Here is a 24,831-nt window from a genome sequence, read left to right as displayed (position 1 = left end):
ATCCAAGCCATAAATGCCCCCTGGGATGCCTCGTAAAACAAAGGCAATGCTGGGAAAATATCTAGTGGAGAAATACTAAGCAAAAGAAATATGGAATAATTGTATTAATGTGAGGGGAGGCTTTAGGGTATAATTGGGATAGAAATGATGTAAAGAATAATTGTTATTTGAGACCCCATGGACTATAGAATCCATGGAATTCTCCAGGCCAGAATACTGGAGTGGTTAGCTGTTTCCTTCTCCAGGGGATCTTCTCAACCCAAGAATTGGCGGATTCTTTACCAGCTGAGCTACTAGGGAAGCCCTATACATACAAACACAGTGATACCTTCTCCAGGGGATTTTCCCAATTCAGGGATCGAATACAGGCTGATTGCAGGCTGGTTCTTTACCAGTTGAACCACCAGGGAAGCCCAAGAATACTGGAGTGGGTAGCCTATTGCTTCACCGGCAGGTCTTCCCAGCCCAGGAATAGAACCAGGGTATCCTGCATTGCATGCAGATTCTTTACCAGCTGAGTTACCAGGGAAGCCCATTCTAAATAATCTATATAGAAATCAGGGAATAGTAGCAATTCCAAGCTTGCATACATGTAACTAGTCAAAAAATATAAGAATGTCAAGATAAATTGATAAATTAACATCATATGGGAAACTATAAAATGTCTCAATAATTGACAGAGAAAGTATGTAGAACAGTGAAATTAGAGCTACACAATTTTCAAGCTTGATTTACTGGACCTATGAATGAAATGCTGTAACCATGTAATAGGGAATGCACATTATTTATATGGAGCGTTTATAAAAATGTTTAGTCTCTAGTTATCATTTATAATAGCCTGCCAGTGTCACAAAATAAATCTCACATAAAATCAAATTATCAGCATATAGACCTTGCTTTCATTTCATTAATTAAATTAAGCTAGACATCAATATTAAAGCAGTAACCCATACCATGTATTTGAATATTTTGAAAATTCTTTGGACTAATACATTTATTATAGAAATAATTATCATAGAAATTTTAAAATGTTAGAATTTATGAGATAATAATACCATATATCAAAATTAATGTACTTCAGCTACATAGAAAATCTATAGTCTTAAAGACATGTGTAACAATTGAAAGGAAATGAGCTAAACATCTTAAGTTGAACACACATATACACAGAGAATACATTAGGGAAAACTTAACACAGCCACTAATAAGCATAGAATATAATATTGTAGCAAGAAATAAAGAAAAATGAGGATTCATAAACCCAAAAACTGTTTTCTTGAAATTCTAATAAATTAACTAAACTCTAGTAAACTTGATGAAAGATTTTAAAAAATAGACTAAGTAAATTGATGTTAGAAATAGAAAAGGAAGCAAACTCATAGATAAATAATGATTTTTTGAAGAACAAAATGAACAATTAGATACATTTAAAAGAAATAAACATAAGAATCAATTTGCTTATATTGATTAATAATAATAATTTGAAAATATTAAATGAAATAAAATGAAAATATACAATGAGTGAAAATGTACTTCTCCCTACAACACACACAGAAAATACCAGTACCAAATAGTTTTATATACTAAAACTACCTCTCCTTTGTAAAATGGTTAATTTGTGCTGAATAACTCTTACAGAATCAATGAAAAGATCCCTAAATATTTGTGAGATTTATAATCTACATATCAAAATCAGACAGGAAAAAATAGAGAAGTAAAATTATTAATGTCACATATATATGCATATATTCTAAAAGTATTAGTAACCAAATACACGCAAAAAATATCATGACCAAGAAGGGCTTAATCCAGGAATATAAGCATTTTTTTTTAACGTTGTAATGTGAAAAGACTTGCAGTTATCTCAAAAGATGATTCAATATCTGTTTATGCTAAAACTTCTTAGCAAAGGAAGATATAAAAGTGATCTTACTTTTAAAGGGAATTTCCCAGAAAGCTGTAGCAAATAACTTAAAAAGTACAGTTATAGAAACATTTGTAATGAAGAAGACAAGACAAGGACCAAAGAAGGCTGCTTTTACTACCAGTGTTCCACAGTGCACTGGCAGTCCTAGAAAAAATGTTGAGAACAGTAGATAAGTTATAAAGATTTAAAGGGAAAAAACAAAACTATTTTTGGTATGTATCTCAGTGAAATTAACAAAATGAAAACAGATTAGCCATTAAAACCTATAGAAGATTAACAAGAAGGCATTTTATAAGACTAACATCTGCAATTAAATAGCATGCTTATACACTGTGAAATAATTTTAAACACTGTATTTTGTTACTATAGCAGGAAAAACTTAAAATAATTTAATAATCATGCAAATCTTTTATAAATAAAAATATAAAACTTTTTAAAAGAAATAAAATCAACTGAAATAAATTGAGAAATATACCATAATAGATAAAAGATATAATTTTCTCAAATGGGTTTGCTAATTTAATGTAATCCTAATGAAATCCTGAAATGTCTTTTCATGGCACATAGCAAACTAATATAAAAGTTTTCATAAAAATAGGCTTGGAAATTCCCCCCAAATTGACTAGTTAAATTAGATGATGGTGGTGATGCTGGTAGTGGTGATGGTAGTGGTGGTAGTGGACCCAGTATTTCAGTCATGACAAATTTCTGTTGATTAAAACAGTATGGCCCTGTTAAAATAGTTATACTAGCAAGGATAAAAACAAATCCATGTATAAATTAGAACTCAATATTAACATTAATGAAACTACATTACTGTTTCATGAAAAAACAAAAAAAGATCCAGTGAGATTTAGTGTGTGAGTAAGTGAATGAGTGAGTGCGTGTGTGAGTAACTGAGTCATGTCCTCTTTGCAACCCGATGGACCGTAGCTGCCAGGCTCCTCTGGGCATAGAATTCTCCAGGCAGGAATACTGGGATGGGTTCCCGCTATGTCTCCAAGGGATCTTCCAGACCCAGGGATCAAACCCAGGTCTCCTGCATTGCAGGCAGGTTCTGTATGGTCTGAGCCACAGGGAAGAATTAGTATGTTTGTGTATCAATGGTATTATAAATTGTAAGTCAGTATATCATAAGGTAATATTTCAAGCAGTTTGCAGTACATTTGTACATATGTAAGGTACATACTGTAAGGTTTTCTTACTGCTGAACTTGAAAAAAGTTAATACTGAATCTTAGAAAACCAGAGATGATTCTTCAGCTGTATCTAACTCAAAAATAAAATAAAAATATTAAAAACAACAACTATAAGGTCATGACTCCCTCATCTAAAGTTCATTTATCTGAACTGTTTGGAAAAAACTAGAACAGGGAATTAAATGTTAAAAACAAACATATGATTCCAATTCTATCATGTTTTGGAAAAGGCAAAACTGTAGAGACATTTAAAAGATCAGTGGTTGCCAGGAGCTTAAGAGGAAGGGAGAGAGTGAAAAATAAACAGGTACAGCACAGGAAAATTTTAGGGCAATGAAATTATTATGTATGATATTATAAGGGTGCAAACCTGTCATTCTGCTTATGTCAAAACCCATAGAATGCACAGTACAACAAGTGAAACAACGTGATTTATGGAACCTTGGACTTATTAATATTGTCTCATTAATGGTAACAGGTATTGATCATGCTAATGAAAGATGTTCCTGATGGATTAAAGTCCATAGGGTCACAAAGAACTGGATGCAACTGAGCTTGCATGCATGCAATGCAAGATGCCAAATAGAGGCAGGAGAGAAAGGGTATTTGGGAATCCTGTATTTTCTGCTCTGTTTGTCTGTATTTTTTTTAATTTATTTTTATTAGTTGGAGGCTAATTACTTTACAATATTGTAGTGGTTTTTGCCATACATTGACATGAATCAGCCATGGATTTACATGTGTTCCCCATCCTGAACCCCCCTCCCACCCCCCTCCCCATCCCATGCCTCTGGGTCATCCCAGTGCACCAGTCCCAAGCACTTGTCTCGTGCATCCAGTCTGTATTTTTGAGACTGCTCTATAAAAACAAAGTATACCAATTTTAAAAAGTAAACAAAAACATGTAGCTCCTTAATTAGAGCCACGATGCTCAGTTCTAAGCAGATTTGCTTTTTTCGTATGTAAGACACTCAGGTATTCTCTTCGTCTCTTTACTCTTGTTTTAGTTATAATTTTTTTAGTGTAGTGATTTTCTATTTGAGCTGTTACTTTGGCACATTCAAAGTAGCTCAGTGGTAAAGAAATGCAGGAGACAGGTTGGATCCCTGGATTGGGAAGATCCCCTGGAGGAAGAAATGGTAACCCGCTCCAGGATTTTGGGCTTTCCTGGTGGCTCAGATAAAGAATCTGAGATAAGGAATCTCAGAGAATCTCAGATAAAGAATCTTCCTGCAATGTGGGAGGCCCAGGTTCAATCCCTGGGTCAGGAAGATCCCCTGGAGAAGGGGATGGCAGCCCACTCCAGTATTCTTGCCTGGACAATTCCATGGACAGAGGAGCCTGGTGGGCTACAGTCCATGGGGTTGCAGAGAGTCGGACACAACTGAGTGACTAAGACTCTCACTTTCATACTACAAAGAAAGAAGCAACTTATTTGTCATAATAGTTTCATCTGGCAGTAAGAAGTTCAATTTGAAGGCTTGTCAGCAAAGTGTGTCTGTCTTGCAATTTTTTTTTTTTAACTTAGTTGCGTCTGACTGTTTTACAACCCCATGCACTGTAGCCCTCTGGCTCCATTGTCCACAAGGTTTTCCAGACAAGAATACTGGAGTGGAGGGCTTCCCTGGTGGCTCAGTGGTAAAGAATCTGACTGCCAAAGCAGGAGACACAGGTTCAATACCTGGTCGGGGAAGATCCCACATGTTGTAGAGCAACTTAGCCCGAGTGCCAGAACTACTGAGCCTGGGCTTGGAGCCGAGGATCTGAAACTCCTGCAGCCTGAGCACCCTAGTGCCTATGCTAGCACCCTAGTGCCTATGCTAGCACCCTAGTGGCAAGAGCAGAAGCCACTGCAATGAGAAGTGCACCACAACTAGAGCCTAGCCCCCACTTGCTGCAACTAGGAAAAGCCCAGGCACCAATTAAGACCCAGTATAGCCAATACATAAATAAATAAAATTATACATATATATAAAAAAAGAACATTGGAGTGGGCTGCCATTTCCTATTCCAGAAGATCTTCCATATCCAAAGATCAAACCCACGCTTCCTGCATTGGCAGGCAGATCCTCTACCCCTTACTGAGACATGAGAGAAACCCCTACTTTTCATTAGCTGCTTTCTCATTGTCACCCCCACCTCAACACTTTTACTTGGCTGCCCTAGAATGTCTCCTAGGAAAACTACCTTTCTACCAGTACTTTCTTCCTCCCCACCAGCCCCAGTCCTCAGACTTCCCAGGATCCATCAGATACAGGATTAACACTTGTGATCACAAAGACCTTCAAAGATCCCTTCAGGGCTGTGACTGAAGTCCTTTCTGATTGGTGTCTTTGCTTTGTTGTCAAATTTTTTACTATCAAACATGAATAGAAAAACTCAAAGAGGCAGAGCAGTTGGCAGAGATTTAGAAGAGAGGTGAGAGACATATAAACATAAGTAGAAAACTCCAATATTTGAAAATATATGTAGCTTCAAAAATCTTTGTTCTTTTAATTTGTGTAATGCTTCCCAGTTTTCAAAGTGACAATGTAGTAATGAATCAAAGAGAAAAGATTAAATTATTTCCACATGTGATTTTGTTTTGAAGCTAGGCAAGTATTTAAAATTGTTTAGAAATATTTTTATCTGATTATTATTATTTTTTTAAATAGAGTTGCCCACACATCCTTGAGATCTTGCTCTGTGTGTTTTCCTGTTGAACCCCACTGCAGTTTTTAATATGAAGTTTAAAATTGTCCTTTTGGGAGGGAGATGGGAGGGAGGGTCAGGATGGGGAGCACATGTCCACCCATGGCTGATTCATGTGAATGTATGGCAAAAACCACCACAATACTGTAAAGTAATTAGCCTCCAATTAAAATAAATTAAAAAAATAAAATAGCCCTTTAATGGCTCTACACTTCTATGAAGTTAGTAATTGTATCTTAGTCATCATTGTATAATAAGCACCTAAAATTGTCTATACAAACTTTCCAACGCATATTTGCCAAAAAGTGTGACATTTGTTACCTAGAAAAATTCAATTGTTTGGAATAATTTGATGATCTTGTATAAATTTGGATGCTTTAAGAAAAATTAAAACAACAGAATTTAGAAAAATAAGTGTATTTTAGTTTTGTTTTTGCTTTTTTTTTTTTTTTTTGCAGAGGAAAGAATTGTCAACATGAAAATTCAAACAGTCACAAAATTTGAAACAGTTACTAATGTTGTTGGATATTTAAAGGGTTTAACATTTCCAGGTAAGTAGACCCAAGTATTTATAATCTACATCTTGTATAGTGTGTTAGTTGCTCAGTCGTGTCCAACTATTTGCGACTCCATGACTGTAGCCCATCAGGCTCCTCTGTCCGTGAAATTCTTCAGGCAAGAATACTGGAGTGGGTTACCATTTCTTTCTCCACAGGATTTTCCTGACCCAGGGGTTGAACCCGGGTCTCCTGCATTGACAGGCGAATTCTTTACTGTCTGAGCTCCAGAGAATCCTGTCTTACAAATCACAAATGCTCTGTAACAATATCATAGTTAAGTGTCTTCCTTTAGAGGTAATTAGGTTCATGCTACTTTAAGGGATGGGTGATATACAAAAGTAAGAAACAGATCTTTATTCTATTTCATACTAAATTTCTTCAAAGATAAATCATACTAAAGAGAGTAAGAGGGGAAACAACAGAAAAAGCAGAGTTTAGATTTGTTAAACTGGCATGTACCTTTTAGTGAAAGCTACAGAAGTCATTGTTTTTCTTTTATTCACTATAACACCATTGAAGATTTTATTTTTATAAAGACCTTTTAAAAAATGAAGTAATTTAGTTTTTTTTTTTAATATAAGTTTTGGTTTCAAATATTTCAGTGTTAGTCTGTGTCCCATCCCTAATCCTTGGTTCACCAATTCTGCCTAATGTTTGTGTGGCTTTAGGTTTTGAAAATGCTTATGAAAAAGTTCACCTGGCTAAATTTTAAATAGTTTTATACCTTGTTATGGGCTCTTATGGAACCTTCAGATGATGCTGTATAGGCTAAAGAAGTGAAAATAACTCACAAATACATTAATTATCTAATTAACATCAACACTTCTGAATACATTGTGAGACTGAATAACATCACTGTCTGTGGTGCTTGTTACATACAATATAGAATGCAAGTCTTGTAGTACATTTGTGCCACGTCTATTTATTTGGTAGGGTTATTTACTTAAGTTCTTTTTGGAGAATTATCCGTCTCTGTTATTTTAGTCAAACTGACCCCATAATTGCTAACTCAGGGAATTTTGAGATCAAGTTTTACATCCCTGCCAAGTTTTCCTGCCAGCCACCTCTAAAAATTGACAGGCATCTTCTGTTTGATTTCCTTACAGTAGCAATGTTGAACAACCTCTGATTATAATATCTTTAAATGCAAGATATAAATGATTTTGGAGATTGTTGCTGTTGCATTTCAACCATTTCAGTAAATTTCCATCATAACAATCTCTAATTGAAGTATTAGAAATATTTATCATCATTGCTAAATTTCTTAGTTATTTTTGAATAAAATATTGTACTTAATTATACTAGATTTAGGATAGAAAATCTTTCCTTATTGACACTCAATGTAGAAAAAAACACCAACTTTTTAAACTCTGTTTAATTAATAGTATTCCTTAATGTATAATATGTTTCTCATTTTTATTTGGACTTTACACAAAAATATTGATCATTCACATGTTTTCTTTATTTAATGACTCTGATAAATGGCATCAACTAGTATTTAGTTTTCTACATATGGTTTATCTAGAATGCAGGCTTCCCTGGAGGCTCAGATGGTAAAGAATCTGCATGCAATACAGGAGACCTGGATTCTCTTCCTGGGTTGGGAAGGTCCCCTGGAAAAGATAATGGCAACCCACTCCAGTATTCTGGCCTGGATGATTCCATGGACAGAGGAGCCTGGCGGGATACAGTCAGTGGGGTTGTAAATGGTCAGATACAACTGAGCAACTAACACTCACCACTTATCTAGAACACAGACAATTCCAAACAGAATTTTTATACATATCTGAGTGATGAGTGAATCAATTCAACATTGCAGGCAAACCGTATGTGTGTGTCAGTCGTTCAGCAGTGTCCAACTCTTTGAGACCTTAAGTCCTGTAGCCCGCCAGCCTCCTTTGTCCATAGGGTTCTCCAGTCAAGAATACTGGAGTGAGTTGCCATTCCCTTCTTCAAGGCATCGTCCAGACCCAGGGACTGAACCCAGGCCTCCTGCTTACAGGCAGATTCTTTACTGTCTGAGCAGTCATACTATATATACCATTAATTAAATTTTAACACATTGTTGATGGATTAAATTCATTGTTGGTTCCAATATCAGTGAGGAAAACTAAAATTGCTTCACTCAGTAATGTTTCCTGTAAAGTAGCTTTTTGATGTCATGAAACCAAGAGGTGATTTACTCATTCCACACATGTGTAGTACTTACTTTGTGTCAGACGCTATTGAAAGTGCTTTACTTATTTAAAACTCCAAACAACCGAATGGAAATAGAGACACGGTTATAGAGAATAAGCATGGATACCAAGAGGATATATCTATATCTATATCTAATAGATAATAAGAATCTACTGTATAGCACAGGATCTTTATTCTGTGCTCTGTGATAACCTAAATGGGATGGAAATCTAAGAAAGGGGATATAGATATACATATAATTGATTCACTTTATTGTATTGCAGAAACTAACACAACACTGTAAAGCAACTATACTCTAATAAAATTTCTAAAAATAAAATTAAAAAGAAATGATGTAGGCACTATTTTATACCCATTTTATGATTGAAGAAGTTGTCATGAGCACCTGAACAAGCTTGGCAAGGTCATACAACTAGTAAGTCAAATACCCTGGATTCCACCCCACGCAGGAAGTCCTTAAACTCTGCACACTTAACCATCATGCTATGGAACATCTGCTCAGAAAATGACACTTAATGAAGAAAAACGTTTTTGCACAAATTATAGGGCTACTTGCTCAAGTAAATTTAGATGTGTGCCAACAACATCCACAGACAACAAAATCAGCGGAAACTCTAGAGATGCGTTTGAAGTCTACCTTATTACTGACAATAGTCAGTATGTTGTTCAGAACCCATCCATGTGTCATGGAGACCTTTCTAGCAATGTACCTTATCAATTCTGTATGATTCTATGAAATAAAATATGTGAAAAGAGAATAGTTGGATGACTTTTGATGATGATTTTTTTTTTCATCAAGGAAAGGAGAGGGGTTAAAACTATAAGTTGGAATGAAAACTGATTCCCTAAATACTTCATTTATTGCAAAATTCCTACATAAGTACCACATTTTAACATTTATAGTGACTGAATAATTGTTCCATCAAATGTAAGAATAGTTCATTAATATTTACTGAGCATATACACATTGTTTATAGGGCACTTCCCACTATGATTGTGGAAAAATGTTAGATGAGGTTTTCATTGTGGCATATTTGTGTACTTCATTAATTAATATGCATGTTGCAGAGGACAGTAATATGGATCTAAGCTTTGGATTCATAATTGAGTTCAGCAGCTGCCTCTGCTTTGATATACACAGATGTGTGAATCAAGACAGTGGGTGAAACATGTTAAAGTAGTCCTAAGTATTAGAATAATTTTGCATAATTGTTGCTTGGTTGTGCAATAGGATTATGTAAATGTCATTAAATTTATTGTTAAGGTTTATGTTATGTTTCAGTGGCTCTTGTTTCCTTCCATTTCCAGACCGTTATGTCATAGTTGGCAGCCATCATCACACGGCTCACACTTATAATAGACAAGAATGGGCCAGCAGCACTGCCATCATCACAACTTTTATCCGGGCCTTGATGTTACGAGTTAAGAGAGGGTGGAGACCAGACCGCACTATTGTTTTCTGCTCATGGGGCGGAACAGCTTTTGGAAATATTGGCTCCTATGAATGGGGAGAGGTAAATGTACATTAATTATTGTGTCTTGCTCTCATAATTGCACTGTCATGCTCTCTATCTCTCACTCTCTTGCTCTCTGGACTAGAGTAGACAAAGTCAAACTGATGAAGCCATTAACAGGAATGTGCATCTCTACCAGAGTGTGCTGTATGCTCACTTGCTGAGATCACCTCTTAGAATGCTAAGGAGTAAGATTTAGACTACAGTGAATTGTGTGTGGTCTGCAGCTATCTTTTCCTTGTTGCTACCAGACCTACGGACTCTTATATACCTGCATTGGGGTTTACCTGGTTATTGTGTCAATCCTTAGATTGACAGGCACTGGACAAGGAGTGATCAAGTGATACATACCACTACCTTTTTTTCATAAACCTTCTAGCAATTTTCTGAAATTAGGAAACAATCTTATTTGCTAAATGTGTATTAACTTGGCATTATATCTTACCTAAACAATAGATAGATTGGACTCAAAACAGCAGTTTCCTTTTTTCTGCCTTGTTTTCTCCCTCCCATCAACCCTTCCTCCTATTCTTACATCCCTATCTCCCTGCTCCTTCTTTCCTAGTTGCATCTCTACCTATCTACTTACCTGCCTACTTGCCTAACTACCTTAGGTAGCCTTTGTTTTGGAGAAGGAAATGGCAACCCACTCCAGTATTCTTGTCTGGAGAATCCCATGGACAGAGATGCCTGGCAGGCTATATAGTCCATAGGGTTGCAAGTCAGACACAACTTAGCGACTAAATGACCACCCAGGCTTTGTTCAAAGGAAATCTTGTATGCAATGGATTACAGTTAGAATACAACTGGAATAAATCTTTAAATGCGTCTGATATGTCTGCGTCTCACAAATGCACTGTTTTTAATGGGATATAACAACTTTGGATTTATTCCACATTTACAGGAATAAACAGATCATAAAACTTTTAGATTTAATATTTACTTTTATGATTTTATAAAAAGAATTTTAACAGAAATAAGGATTTAAAAAAACCTACATAAGTTTAACTAGGAAAAATAAAAACATTTGATATTCTAGTTTGCTTACTACTTCAGCTTTAGAGGAAAAAAATCCCAAATATATAATGAGAAATTCTTGTTTCATTTTTCATTTAATCACTCAGAAATACACAAAATGTCTATTGGCTATCAAAAAATAATCAAAAAGGTATACAAATGAAGCTAGCAAACCTCTTTTTTAATTTGAGGGAAAGAGGTTTCAAAATGAGAAAAATTTTACAGTTGTAAAGTTTATCAAGATTCCTACATTGGAAATCAAAATACTTTTCTGTATTTAAATTAGTGGTATGATTTTTTTCCCATTACTCAAGAAAACTAATTCAAATAAATTCCATTGCTGACAGAATCTTTTAAAGCTGACAAATTTTTAGTAAGATGGAAAATGTATTAGTAAAGCAATCTCTCAAACTTCTATTCCAAATTCTTTACTTTAAGGATATAAACATTTAAAAAACAATTTGGGGAGTACATATGTGATATGGGCTGATTTTAGTAATTCAGAAAATTTTTATCACAAAAAAACTGTTTTAGTTTTCCTGTAGCAATAAGGCACATTTTAAGAAAATATCTTTAAGATTCTTTCAAAAAAATTTTCCAGTATTTTATACAGCCTTTTCCATAATAATTTTCAGTCAATTCATTTTAATTCTAACTTGGCACACATATTTCTAAGTTGTGTTCTCAAAGTAGGCTTGTGCAACAATAGTGGTTCCTAACTTAAATTCCTAAATATCATTAACCCCTCTCCATGGGGAAGTATATTGCAAATAGTGCTTGAATTTATTTGAGCATCATGCATGGTAACCATAAATTAATTCAATATTGTGACCTTTTATGTGTGTGAGCAATTATATTTTCACATTACATAAATATTTTTTGTAGTTAATAAAATATTTTATTTATAGACTCTGTTGTACCTTTTGGTCATTTTATACTTTCTCAAACAACAGATACTAAAAATACAACTGTTATATTGTAAGGGTCCATGGGAAAATAATGTTTCTTATAGAAAATGCTTTTCCTATTCAAAAAGGTTAGAGACCTCTGTCTTAAAATATTTATGTGTATATGCACATTTGACAAATAATTATACACCTAATCACTTTCTGGTTTTTTCCATGACTAGATGAGCAAAAATGTATAATGAAGAAAATAATGAATACTGTATAATTTAATTATTAGCCCATACTATTAGCCCATACTCTTAGCCCGTACTATTGTAAACTATTGTATCTTAGATTATGTCAGTATAGTTCATGGAGTATTTTTGTAACAATCAGGTTGAGGAGGAATTTAGAAAACTGCTAGTTTTCCTGTTCTGTCTACTCTTATCAAGCCTACTTTTTGTGAAAATGAAAGACTTTTTTCTTTTAGATGAAACTGATTTGTGCACTAAATATATTCCCTAATGAAGATGAGTGAGGAAAGCACTTGTTGACAGGTCATAATGCCCTTTCTAATTTTGTTTTGCTCAGGATCCCCTTGAAATACAGAGTTATAATTAAAAGGATTAGGCTATATTGGTCAGATGGAATTTGTAGTGATAGAGTTATTAGATATTTGACTCAATACTGCTTTTGATCCTTGAAGAGAATTATGACATTCTACTAAATAGGTTCTTTAAAAAAAGTACCATCTCTCCTGTGAAGAATCTTCATCTCAGGCTATTGTGGAAATATGATAGATTTTGCAATCAAAGAAATCAGAGTTCAAATCTTCTGTACAATAGAACATGTGATCTTAGGCAAGAGTAATTTCTCCAAGGCTTGATTCCTCCTAAAAGTGTACTAATGTCCATGTTATGAGGTTCTCATGAGAATTAAATGGACTGACTTATAGACATTATCAGTGTGGTAGTATGTTAATAGAAGCTGTTTTTTTATAGATCTTGTGTAATAATGAACATTTTTAATAACAACATTATGTGTAAAGCAGATTACTTAAGCTTAAAGTTCATAATTTCTATTCAAAATATTTATTTTTAAATGAATTATCTTTTCACTTCCTTTACAGAGGTATAACTGAATTTTCAACATAAACTAGGAATAATATTGATATGCTGGATATATAAGCCTTTGCAGACTTTCATCTGATAGTGTTGGAAGAAGAAAAAAATATTTTAAGGCAGAAGTAATACAATTTTTAGGATATTCCTATAGAACTGCCACCATGATAATTACTCATTAAATATTTATGTAGGAAAAGGAAGAAAATAACAGAAGGGCTTCTTAGTGGTAACTTATCAATAGGATCAGTGGTCTTCAATTTTTGGAATTTGGGTTTAGCACAGAAGTGGAATAACTAATCTACTGAATCATTTTATGCTAGTTTATGGGTGAAATGCATCAGGTTTTATTTCAGGTAATGTGTGCAGGGCCACAATTGTATTATTCCCTATTTTGTTCAGAATAAAGAGCCACTTCATGCAAAATGTAGCTCAACACTCCAAAGGAAAGGACTGGTTTTATTAAACACTGAAGTGATTTATCCATGTCTGTTCTCTAGTTCAAAGTCTATAAAATTAAATGCTGTCCTAGAGCAAATATTCCATCCTGTATTCTGAAGTTGAATCTCATACTATATAAACCATACAAGGATATTTTTCTGTTAAATTTTACATTTTTGAGGGACATGAACATGCTTTAAAATACTGTGTGGTATATTGTATGAATATACAATAAGGAGTATCCTTATTTAAAATGCATTTTAAATATTATATTTAAATATTTAACACTACCCTTACTACCATTATTTAAAATACATTTATGATCCTTGAGTACTCTATTAAATAGTAAGAGATTGCTTTAAATACAAAATATAAAGTATTATGCAAGGTAATGATTTTAAGTAGGACGTGTTTATTTTTCAATATGTAACTGGTAAAGTGGAATATGTCACTTTTATTTATCTTAAAGAAATATTTTTCTTTCTTTTCTTTTTTTTTTAAATTTCAGGATTTCAAGAAGGTTCTGCAGAGAAATGCTGTGGCTTACATTAGTCTGCACAGTCCTGTAAGGGGTAACTCAAGTCTCCACTCAGTTGCTTCACCATCTCTTCAGCAACTGGTAGCTGAGGTAAGATGAACCACTTTCATAAAATGATTTTGTAAAACTGCCTTTTTCTCCATAATCTGGCATTTCTTAATATTTTTATTTTTTTTTAAATATACATGAAACTATCCATAAGTGTTTTAAGGAATGATTTATTCCTGACTTTTTATCGTCGTCTCTTCAACCGATGTCCTATGTTCTGAAATTCTTTATTTACTACACTTTTATGGTTATAGTTGTAGGTGTGAATTATACATCTATAGAGAATGTGTGTAAAAATGTACATTTATTTCTTAAAAATTGAATTTAGTGCTTAAAGTCCCAATTCTGCTAATTTTCCATGTTGTTATAAACTTGGTTACTTGGGGATTTCTTCTTCAGTTATGTTTTGAGTAAATGTGGGTCCTCTTCTATCTCTTCAACCATGAGGTAAACCTCCTCATAGCAGGACCTGTGTCTTATTCCTAGAATATAATGAGAACTTGATTTAAGATACTTGGAAAGTATTGTTTGAAAAAAAAATTATGGAAAAAGAAAGAGTGTTTTTTCCTAAAAGTACCTTGAAAAAAGATTCATGCAGTTTGTGATAATGTCTTACTATAGTTATCTATTTATTTATTTTTAAATTTAGTTACTTCTCATCTGTTTTGAATAAATTTTTGGAACATATTTCCTCTTATATGGCTAGAATTCACACTTTTGCTTCCGTACTCTTTCTATGACTTTCACCCAGATGACATGTGTTATGTCTAGAAATGAAAGCAATCATGCCACTACTCTAGGGTGGCTTCCTCCCAATTCCAAGGGCTAATGATATGTATTAGAAAATGACCTTTTAGATGCCACAGAGTTTGCAGTATCACAGACACTGAATTAGAAAAAGAGCGAGAGAATGAACAGTGCTTTGAATTAGCCTTAATTCTTGTTTAAAATGTAATGCAAACTAACACCTTATAAATTTCATGAAGTATTTTCTAGTTTAATAGGTTTCATTGACATTTCCATATGTAGTATTATTATGAAAGATGAAATAGATAAATCCATACATTTAAGATCAGTTAAACCTCAACATCGGAGAAGGCAATGGCACCCCACTCCAGTACTCTTGCCTGGAAAATCCCATAGATGGAGGAGCCTGGTGGGCTGCAGTCCCTGGGGTCGCTGAGAGTCGGACATAACTAAGCAACTTCACTTTCACTTTTCACTTTCATGAATTGGAGAAGGAAATGGCAACCCACTCCAGTGTTCTTGCCTGGAGAATCCCAGGGACGGGGGAGCCTGGTGGGCTGCCGTCTATGGGGTCGCACAGAGTCGGACATGACTGAAGCGACTTAGCAGCAGCAAACGTCAATGTGTGTGTCCTAAATCATATCCAGATCTGTAAGTGAGTCCCTCCTGCCCTTTTACTGCTTCGAATTCTCTGACTTTCTTAAACACCTGGGAAAAAAGGCTCAAGAGGAGAGTCAGTTGTAGATGTCTCTCTTAGGAAGTTAAGATATTCCTGAGTAAGTGGGTTAACAGGAAGAAGAAATTATGAGATCTAATATCAAGTTAGTTTAAAAATGATGTCTTTTCCTTCTCTTGTATTACAGTTTTCCTATTTAAGAATCTTGAAAGATATATAATCACTTAACTTAATATACAAAAATAAATAAACTGTTAAGGACTTTATAGTCCTTAGAACTATCTACCTATACTAATATTAACTCTAAAAAAGTCTGCAAATATGATATTATTTAAAATGTCTTTGTACATCTTATAATAGACGGCTGTAAAATAGTTTACAATCTAACCTAAAAGATCTGAAAATATGGCATGATTTCCAATAATGACAGACGTACATCCTTATTTGTTGGTAGAGGAAACATTTTGTTCTATATTTGAACATAATTATTTTAATACTAACCTAAGAATGAACTGGAATCTGTAATGAAAGAAAACTTCTTTCAGTTGAGATTGTAGCTGTGTTTGTGTTCTATAGAATTATTTGAAAGGGTAGGATTATCACAAGTTCAAACAAACCATGGCATAATCTAAAATAGTGGGGTTTACTTACCTATATATATTTATGTTATTAATATAGAACAAATATGATAATTCAATGCATATTTGTATACAAAATTTTAATGTCACACTTTTCTTTAAGATATATAAGTGCCTTAAAAATATAAAAGTCAAGATAACCAAAGGAAACAATAGTCAATAATGTTTATGATTTAATTAATATAACTGCTGCTGATGCTGCTAAGTCGCTTCAGTCGTGTCCAACTCTATGTGACCCCATAGACAGCAGCCCACCAGGCTCCCCCGTCCCTGGGATTCTCCAGGCAAGAACACTGGAGTGGGTTGCCATTTCCTTCTCCAATGCATGAAAGTGAAGTCGCTCAGTCGTGTCTGACTCTTTGCGACCCCATGGACTGCAGCCCACCAGGCTCCTCCGTCCATGGGATTTTCCAGGAAAGAGTACTGGAGTGGGGTGCCAGTGGCATATAAAATAAATATTTAAAATGCTCCTTTCAAAGAAAGAACTTAATCGTAACATCAGGACATAATGTAACTTCACTTACAAAGACAAAAATATTTTATCAGTCTTTAGTATCTTTATATTTCATCAGTTTATTTAAATCCTTACCATATACAAATGTCATGTCCCATATAATCCAGTACAACTTCACCTCCCCCTGCCACAATTAAGCAACAGAACATATTCAGAATGATTCAACATGGAACAATATTTTCTATAAAGAAAGCATGCTGACTAAATTGAAGATGACAAAAGAATATATAGAATTGAGTAATCTTGTATAGCAAGTACAAATTCTTGAAGACCTTGCTAAGTTCATGTGGTGGACATCACTCTGTTAGGTGGAATTTTTAAATAATTAATGCATTTATTTTTTAAAAATAATTTTATTTAATAAATTTAATTAATTTATTAAATTTATTTAATAATAAATAAATAATATTATTTTTAAAATAATTTTAAATAATTAATGCATTTATTATTACTGCATTTATTTGAGGAAAAAAAGACACAATACAGGCTATTTTATTGAATTAGAACCTTGATGAATACCAAAAATATGAAAAGGTTTTCCTAAATCAAACATCTTAAGCAGCTTAAACTTCATTAGTAATGTGTTATTCCAATCAAGAAAGATGGTAGACTTCTCTATACATGACCATCAGACAGTTTAGTAAGGATTTTTGTTTATTTGTTTTTATTTAAGACTTACTAGGTAAAATGAGGTATAATTTATGCCTGTAATATTCTCCCTTCTTGTGTGTACAGCTTGATGCTTCTTGACAAATATATGTATTTATTTAAGCACCACCACAATCAAGCTATACAGAATTCCTATCACTCACAAAAGTCCCATCAAATCCCTTTGTATTCAGTCTCCTCCCTTCATCTCTAGTTCCTGGTAAACACTGATCTGACTTCTGTCCCTTGTAATTTTGTCTTTCAAAATATCATAAAAAAAGGAATCATATGGTATGCTGCCATTTGTGTGTTGTGTCTTTTCCATAGCATAATGATTTTTAAGATCTATGCATGTTGTTACATGTGTCAGTAGTTCTACAACATCTTGCTAGACCACTAAGGAAACAGTGAGTCATGATTAGGATGAGCGCAGTAACTTTGGACTCTGGCTTGATATTCTAACTTTGGTTTAAGAAAATAAACTATTTCCCTGGGGTTAGCCCAATAAAGTTGAACTAAATCATCCTAAGTGGAAGGAATGATTCCATCCTAAATGATGGAATCTTTCAAAGATTCAGAAATCTTTTTTAATCTTAATTCACTGCAGTGTTTAAAAGATTTTCCTGGGATTCTTGAAAACTTGATTTTTAAAAAATTGCCCAAGGAACAATGAAAAAGTTGAATGCTACCAAGGTTGGGTAATTGGATAATGAGAGTTCATTGTACTGCTCTGCTCTCTCTTCTTTGCGGTTTATTTGGAAATTTTCATTATAACTTGAAAAAATAATTTCAAAGTACTTAATTTTTCTAAGCTATAATGCTGACAACTAACAAATTATTTTATCTTCTGAAAGTAGCAATAATCTGCCAATGACTTACACATCAAGCGGTAATAAGGAGCAATAGATAAGGTTTTTATATGGTCAACTTTTTCTGGAACTTTTGTAACTATTTTAAATATGCTTTTCTGTTCTTTTGTGTAATACATATTTTTATAAAGTGAAAATCATTAGCTCACTTAAAATAAGCTTATAAAGTATGAGAATTTAAAAACAAAAAATTGCAAAATAAATATTAATATTTATTTAAATTTTCCATTTAAAAAATAAATATATATATATATTTTAAATGATAAATTACCTGTCTTTTGTGAAAATATTCATATCATATAAATATTTTACTTAATATTGACATTTTATTCTGAAAAATATAGGGAAATAATTTTAAAATATTTTCCTGTAATAGTAATGCTGAATTGTGCACTATAGACATCACAAAAGTATGTCAGTCATATGAAACAAAGGATTTTTGATAAAAATCTAGTGAAATAGTTACAAATTAACTTTTAGTTTAAAAAAAATCTCATCTGCCTGATACCTTAAAGGATTCAGATGTGACTCTCCTAATTTTGACTCTGTGGTTGATGGTCATTTGGATTTATATGATTGTTTCCAGTTTTCAGCTATAATGAGTTAATTATTATTATTCTCATGGGTTGGTAGAATGTGTGTACTCCTTTTTCTTGAGTATTTATATAGAAGTGGAATTGCTAGGTCACCAGGTTGCCTTGTGTTTAAATTTAGTTGACACTGCCCGAGAGGTTTTCTAAAGGACTTATGCCAATGACACCTCCACCAGCATGAATGTTTGAATGTCGCAGTTGCTCCAGGTCATCCCCAACATTTGGTTCTATCATTCTCATGAATGTATGGTGGTATATTTGGAGGTTTTAATTTTAATTTCTCTGATGATTACTAATATTGAACACCTTCTCACTTATTGTTTTTCTTATCAATTTGGCAGTCCTTTCTATATTCTCGATACAAGTCTTTTGTTGGTTATATATTGTGAATTATTCTCCCAGTCTGTGGTGTGACTTTTCACTCTCTTATTAATTGCTTTATTAATTTTTTATCAGTTTCTCTTTGTAAATCTTTTATACAGCATTTATTGTTCCTATATCTTATTGTGTAAAACTGGTGAACTTAGTTTAAATCTAGTATTGATGCTTAAGGAGCATTTGATAACTTTATAACCCACTATGTTGTTCACAAACATTTGAGTCTTTATTACATATATGTTTTTCATTCTTCTGGTAACTATAGAATGTTCTGTGGAGATGAGTGAAGTCCCCATACCCAGGTCCCCTGAAAAAATAGGGAATAAAATATCCTTTGTAAGATACATTTTCTTAGAAAAAAGCTCTTTCTTGAAAAAAAAGTCAACTGACCCCTTAAATATTTAGTAAAGGATGTAAGGTCATTGACTTTTTATTAACGATAAGCAGTTGCCTTCATGCATAATAGGTTATGAAATTGAAGATAAGATTTCTTACCAAATAGTAGTCTTAAATATTAGGATGCAACACAAGCATATGCTCTTTCTCCATATATATTGCTATTTATCCTTTGTTTTTTGAAATAATCTTTCATAGATCACAGACAGTATTGATTTTTGCCTTTAGAAAAGCAGAATTTGATCATCCATGTATTAGTCAGTGTTCTGTGACTCTCAAGTAAATAGCGTTGAAAATTCTAAGAAGTTATTTTGAGGAAGCCTGAAGCATCCATACATATGAAAGTAGTTAATCTAGATATGTTCTGCTTAAATGTTCCTTTTGAAGTATCTGCCAGAGCTTACAAACCTGATCAAAACTAAACAATCGCATCAATTTTGTTAACTGTCCACGGAATAGTCAGTGATTTTTTAAAAAGCCTGAAAAAGTAGCAAAGACTTATTTGTTTGTAGGATGTGTTTTTTAACATGTCTTATTTTTTATATACCAAAAACTGCACGCCAGAAAATATAGTACATATATTTAATTTCAACTAAATTCATTAGAGGATTGAGCCCAGAATCAAACTACAGTTTGATTTCATTGTGGATACCCCCAGTCTGTTTCAGAGTTCTATCATGTGATTAATATTTATAGAGAACCCAACTACATACAATTGCTTCAGTTGTGTAGGGCACATCATAAGTAGATGAAGTGCCTCTCTTGCCCAGAAGTTTATGATTTTACCATATAATACATGTATGACTAACTAAAATATAGGGGTGATTGTGATATGTGTATACTGGAGTACACAGGAAAGAAATCATTGAGTTAATTCAAAATTATTCATTAAGTAACAATGGCACAAAGTTTGAATGTACTCAGTATCTGTCTTTTCAGCCATCTGTATTTTGATCATGAAAACAAACTCTTTTATTGAACTACCAGTGCTTCCTTTCAGATCACACAAACTGATGTTTCTTATTTCCACCACCAAATCAAGTATAATGTTGTTATGCTTCTGCTCTTTCTGTCTTGTGTTGAGGGGCACTGGACTGCCGCAGTTATGTCTGCCATGGTACTTGTGTGGTTGTTACTGACTGCCGCAGCACTGTTTGCCTTCTGCCTGACCATGCCCCTATTCTGTATAATATAAAAACAATGCACAAGAGATATATTAGCTGCAGAAGCTTATTGGTTCAATTTTTGAGTTGAGGAGCCTGACTTTCAGTAACAGAGTTATTGGTGAACAGTTTTTGTCTTGATTATAAGCATATACATGCTAGAAATAAAAACAAAATAAAACCCTAGTTTGCTAGGGCAGTCATAACAAAATACCATAGATTAGGTACCTTAAAAAACAGAAATTTATTTTCTCACAGTTCTGAAAGTTGGAAGTCCAAGATAAGCTGCAGGTAGCATAGATTCTCCTCAAGCCTGTTTGCTTGATTTGCAGCCAGTCACCTACTCACTGTGTCCTCAAATGGCCTTTTCATCAGAATGTACCCATTCCTGGTACATCTTTCTCCTTTTATAAAAACAATTGTCCTATTGAATTAGGGCATCCACCTTATGAACTCATTTAACCTTAATTAACTTCTTGGGCTCAGATGTGGCAAACCTGGGTTTGATCCATGGGTTGGGAAGATCCCCTCGAGAAGGGCAAGGCTACCCACTCCAGTATTCTTGCCTGGAAAATTCCCCAGACAGAGGAGCCTGGCAGGCTGCTGTCTGGGGGTCGCAAAGAGTTGGATTTGACTAAGCGACTAACATTTTCACTTTCAGTTACTTTCTTGAAGGCCTTGTCTCCAGTTACAGTCACACTGGAGATTAGATTTCAACCTCAGTTTGGATAGGACATAATTTAGTCCCTTTTACTGACCAAAATGCACAGTGGTTGAGTACAGAAGATAGGGTGGTATAATTGAAATAGCTGTCTTTTTCTCTCTGTTGTTGATAATTGTGATGGACAGTACTGAAACAAAGCTTACTTTCTATTCTTCTTTCTTTAAAATATGAGTTAAATTGACTCTGAAATATTCTTGTACTGACTTGTCTTTTATGACACATGGTGTAATTTTTGTTTTTATCTTTTTTATTTAAGTAGACATTTTGCACTCTTTGCAAAAAGTAGACATATTTTGCATGAATTCCAACTCTTTTTAGTGGATTCTACTTAATTTATCTTCCTTTCTGAAGTTTCGGCTATAAGTAGTCAACTTAAGTGACCATAAAGACCAATAAACTGATTTAAAACCCTTTCTTCCGCCAATTTACCACTTCAATAAAGTCTCACATTTAAAATTGTGATTCTATTGGCAGGTTTATCTATCTCCTAGGTTTACAAGGTTTACTTTGAGTTAACACCAAGCAATTCCTCCAGTTTATTACTGTTTTACAAGGTTTTCTGTTCAGGATACGCTGACAATTTATAAATCCCTTTTTATTTAAATCTAGATATCAAGGGAAGTCTTACTGAGATTCTGGCTAAAAACCCTGAATTTCAGAAGGCAGTGATTTAAATACATGAACTATGTAGCCAAAGACCAGTGCAAACAAATTGAGGTATTAAGAAATTTAGATTGAACATATTTATACAATCAGAATGAACATCACATTTTTAAAATGGCTAGAGCTGACTTACGTATTGTCTGTGACTTTTTGGACACTAGACTTCTCTACAGGACTCAAAGGAAAGGCCATTTTACCGAGTAGCTATGCTTAATGACTAAGCTTAGTCATTTAGTTGTATCTGACTCTTAGCGACCCCATGGACTGCAGCCTGCCAGGCTCCTCTGTTCATGGGATTCTCCAGGCAAGAATATTGGAGTGGGTTGCCATGCCCTCCTCCAGGGGATCTTCCCAACCCAGGGATCAAATCCAGGTCTCCTGCATTGCAGGCAGATTACTGGGGAGAGGTATTAGTAAAACATTCATTGTTGACAAGTTACATAAAATTGTTTCACTTACACAGCATCTTTAATGCAGAGCTATATATGTTAGTTTAAAAAAAAATAAAATTTACTCTGCTGAATTATTTTTCCCATCTGATATTTAATCTGTTTTAAAGACCTACCACTTAAGCCATCAGTTAATAATCTGCATAGCAACCACAATAATAATTAATGCTTTGCCATTCTGACACATGACATTTTATGTAGAATATTTATGCGTAATAAAATTAGTTTAAACAAACGGGCTTATTGTGTTTTTTTTTAATTACTTTTCAAATATAAGTACTGGGGTAATTGTATAATCTATTGGCACATGCTTACCTTTGATAAATTGAGTAAGTTATGCTTTTTTGATTTGTTATTTCTCCTTCTCTTTAAGTACATGTCATTCAGATATGCAGCATTATAATTCAACATTTGTATGTGCGACATAGTGATCACCCATTTCACCCACCTGCCAACCTCCTTCCTCTCTGGTAACCACTAATCTGATCTCTGTATCTGTGAGTTTCTTTTTATTTTATTTTTTTTCACTGGTTTTGTTCTTTAAGGTTCATCATATGACTGAAATCATATGGTATTTATCTTTCTCTGTCTGACTTATTTTACTTAGTGTAATACCTTCAAGTTTCATCCACATTGTCACAAATATCATGACATTTTTGTGGTTGAGTAATATTCCACTGTGTATGTATGTTACCAAGTCCAAATTTATACTGCTTGCCACATGACTGGCCAAGAAATTGAGAGAGAAGTTGTTGGGGCAAGGTATACAAATTTTATTTGAAAAGTCAATGGACTGAGAAGATGGTGGACTAGTGTCCCAAAGAACCAACTTTCTCAAGTTAGAATTTAGGCTTATTTATGCTAAAAGGGAAGGGAATAATAAAATGCAAACTCTTTTGTTCTTGCAGCTCTGTATGTGGGTCTGATCACAATGTTCCTATAAGCTTTCAATAATATAATTGTTATTTTCTATTCTGGATATTTTGTATCTCTATAAGAATGGAAAAGAGTTATACTCTTAAAGGTCAGAGCATTGAGAATAGGCCATGATGTGTTATTTCAGGCTATAGGCAACATTTTTTTACAAAGATGCAGAGCAAGCATGCCTAAACAAAGGTGACAGAGTACCAGGGTAGAACTAAAGGAATTGATTCAATACGAAGTCAGGTTTGTCCTTTATTATATATACATCACATCTTCTTTATCCATTCATCCATCAGGGGAGTCTAGGTTGTTTACGTATCTCCACTTGTTTCTCTTTTTCAAGTGGCATGTTAAGCAATTTTGTATTCTATTGACAAATTATTGTTGATATGTTTGGGCATTGTTTTGCGTAGTTCTTTAATAAAGTAATTTGTTTCTGTACATTAAATACAAATTATCTGAAAGAGAAATCCAAAAAGTAATGCCATTTAGAATAGCATTGAAAACAGTAAAGTATTTAGGAATAAATTTAACCAAAGAGGGGAAAGATCTGTATGCTGAAAACTATAAAAGCTTGATGAAAAAAGGTAGAAGAATACACAACTAAATAGAAAGATATTCAATGTTCTTGAATTGGAAGAATTAGTATTGTTAAAATGCCCATACTACCTAAAATGATCCACAGAGTTAATGAACTCTCTATCAAAATTCAAGTAGCATGTTTCCTATGGGGAAAAAACAAAACAAAAACATTTGTTTGAAACCACAAAAGGTATCACACTGACTAATTTCAAGCCATACTATAAAGCTATAATAATCAAAATCGTGTGGTACTTACATAGAAACAGGCCCATAAGCTAGTAGAACAGGATAGAGTCCAGATGTAAACCTATTTATTCGTGATAACCTAACTTTTGATAAGGGTGCCAAGAACACGTAATGAAGAAAGAACAGTCTCTTCAATAAATGGTGCTGGGAAAATTGGATATTCAAATGCAAAAACATGAAGTTGGACCCCTATCTTACACTTCTTATAAAAATTAACTAAAGACAGATCAAAGACTTAAATATAAGACCTAAAACCAAAATCCTGAAAGAAAACATAGGTAAAAATATTCTTGACATTAATCTTGGCAATAATTTCTTGCATAAGATATAAAAATCATAGGCAACATCAACTAATATCAAGTAAATGCAAACTGAAAGCACAATATCCCCTCACACTTGTTAGGATAGCTATTATAAAAAAAAGATAGTGAGCAACAAATATTGGTGAAAATGTGGGAAAAAAAGGAAACTCCTATATGG

The 24,831-nt window shown here is 33.7% G+C and overlaps 1 protein-coding gene across 3 annotated transcripts in view; it reads left to right on the top strand.

The window, feature by feature from the left end:
* Positions 1–24,831, top strand: part of NAALADL2 (N-acetylated alpha-linked acidic dipeptidase like 2) — a 1,503,552-nt gene that overhangs the window by 1,072,105 nt on the left and 406,616 nt on the right. For all 3 annotated transcript variants that reach the window (XM_070466387.1, XM_070466388.1, XM_070466386.1), the window contains 3 exons: positions 6,275–6,367; positions 9,884–10,089; positions 14,064–14,183. In XM_070466387.1, coding sequence (XP_070322488.1) covers positions 6,275–6,367; positions 9,884–10,089; positions 14,064–14,183 — 419 coding nt within the window. The remainder of the gene's footprint in view (positions 1–6,274; positions 6,368–9,883; positions 10,090–14,063; positions 14,184–24,831) is intronic.

The sequence above is a fragment of the Odocoileus virginianus genome, chromosome 4 (assembly GCF_023699985.2).
Source record: "Odocoileus virginianus isolate 20LAN1187 ecotype Illinois chromosome 4, Ovbor_1.2, whole genome shotgun sequence".
Classification (NCBI taxonomy): domain Eukaryota; kingdom Metazoa; phylum Chordata; class Mammalia; order Artiodactyla; family Cervidae; genus Odocoileus; species Odocoileus virginianus.
Note: the sequence above shows the minus strand (reverse complement) of the source record. Positions and strands in the feature narration are given on the sequence as shown.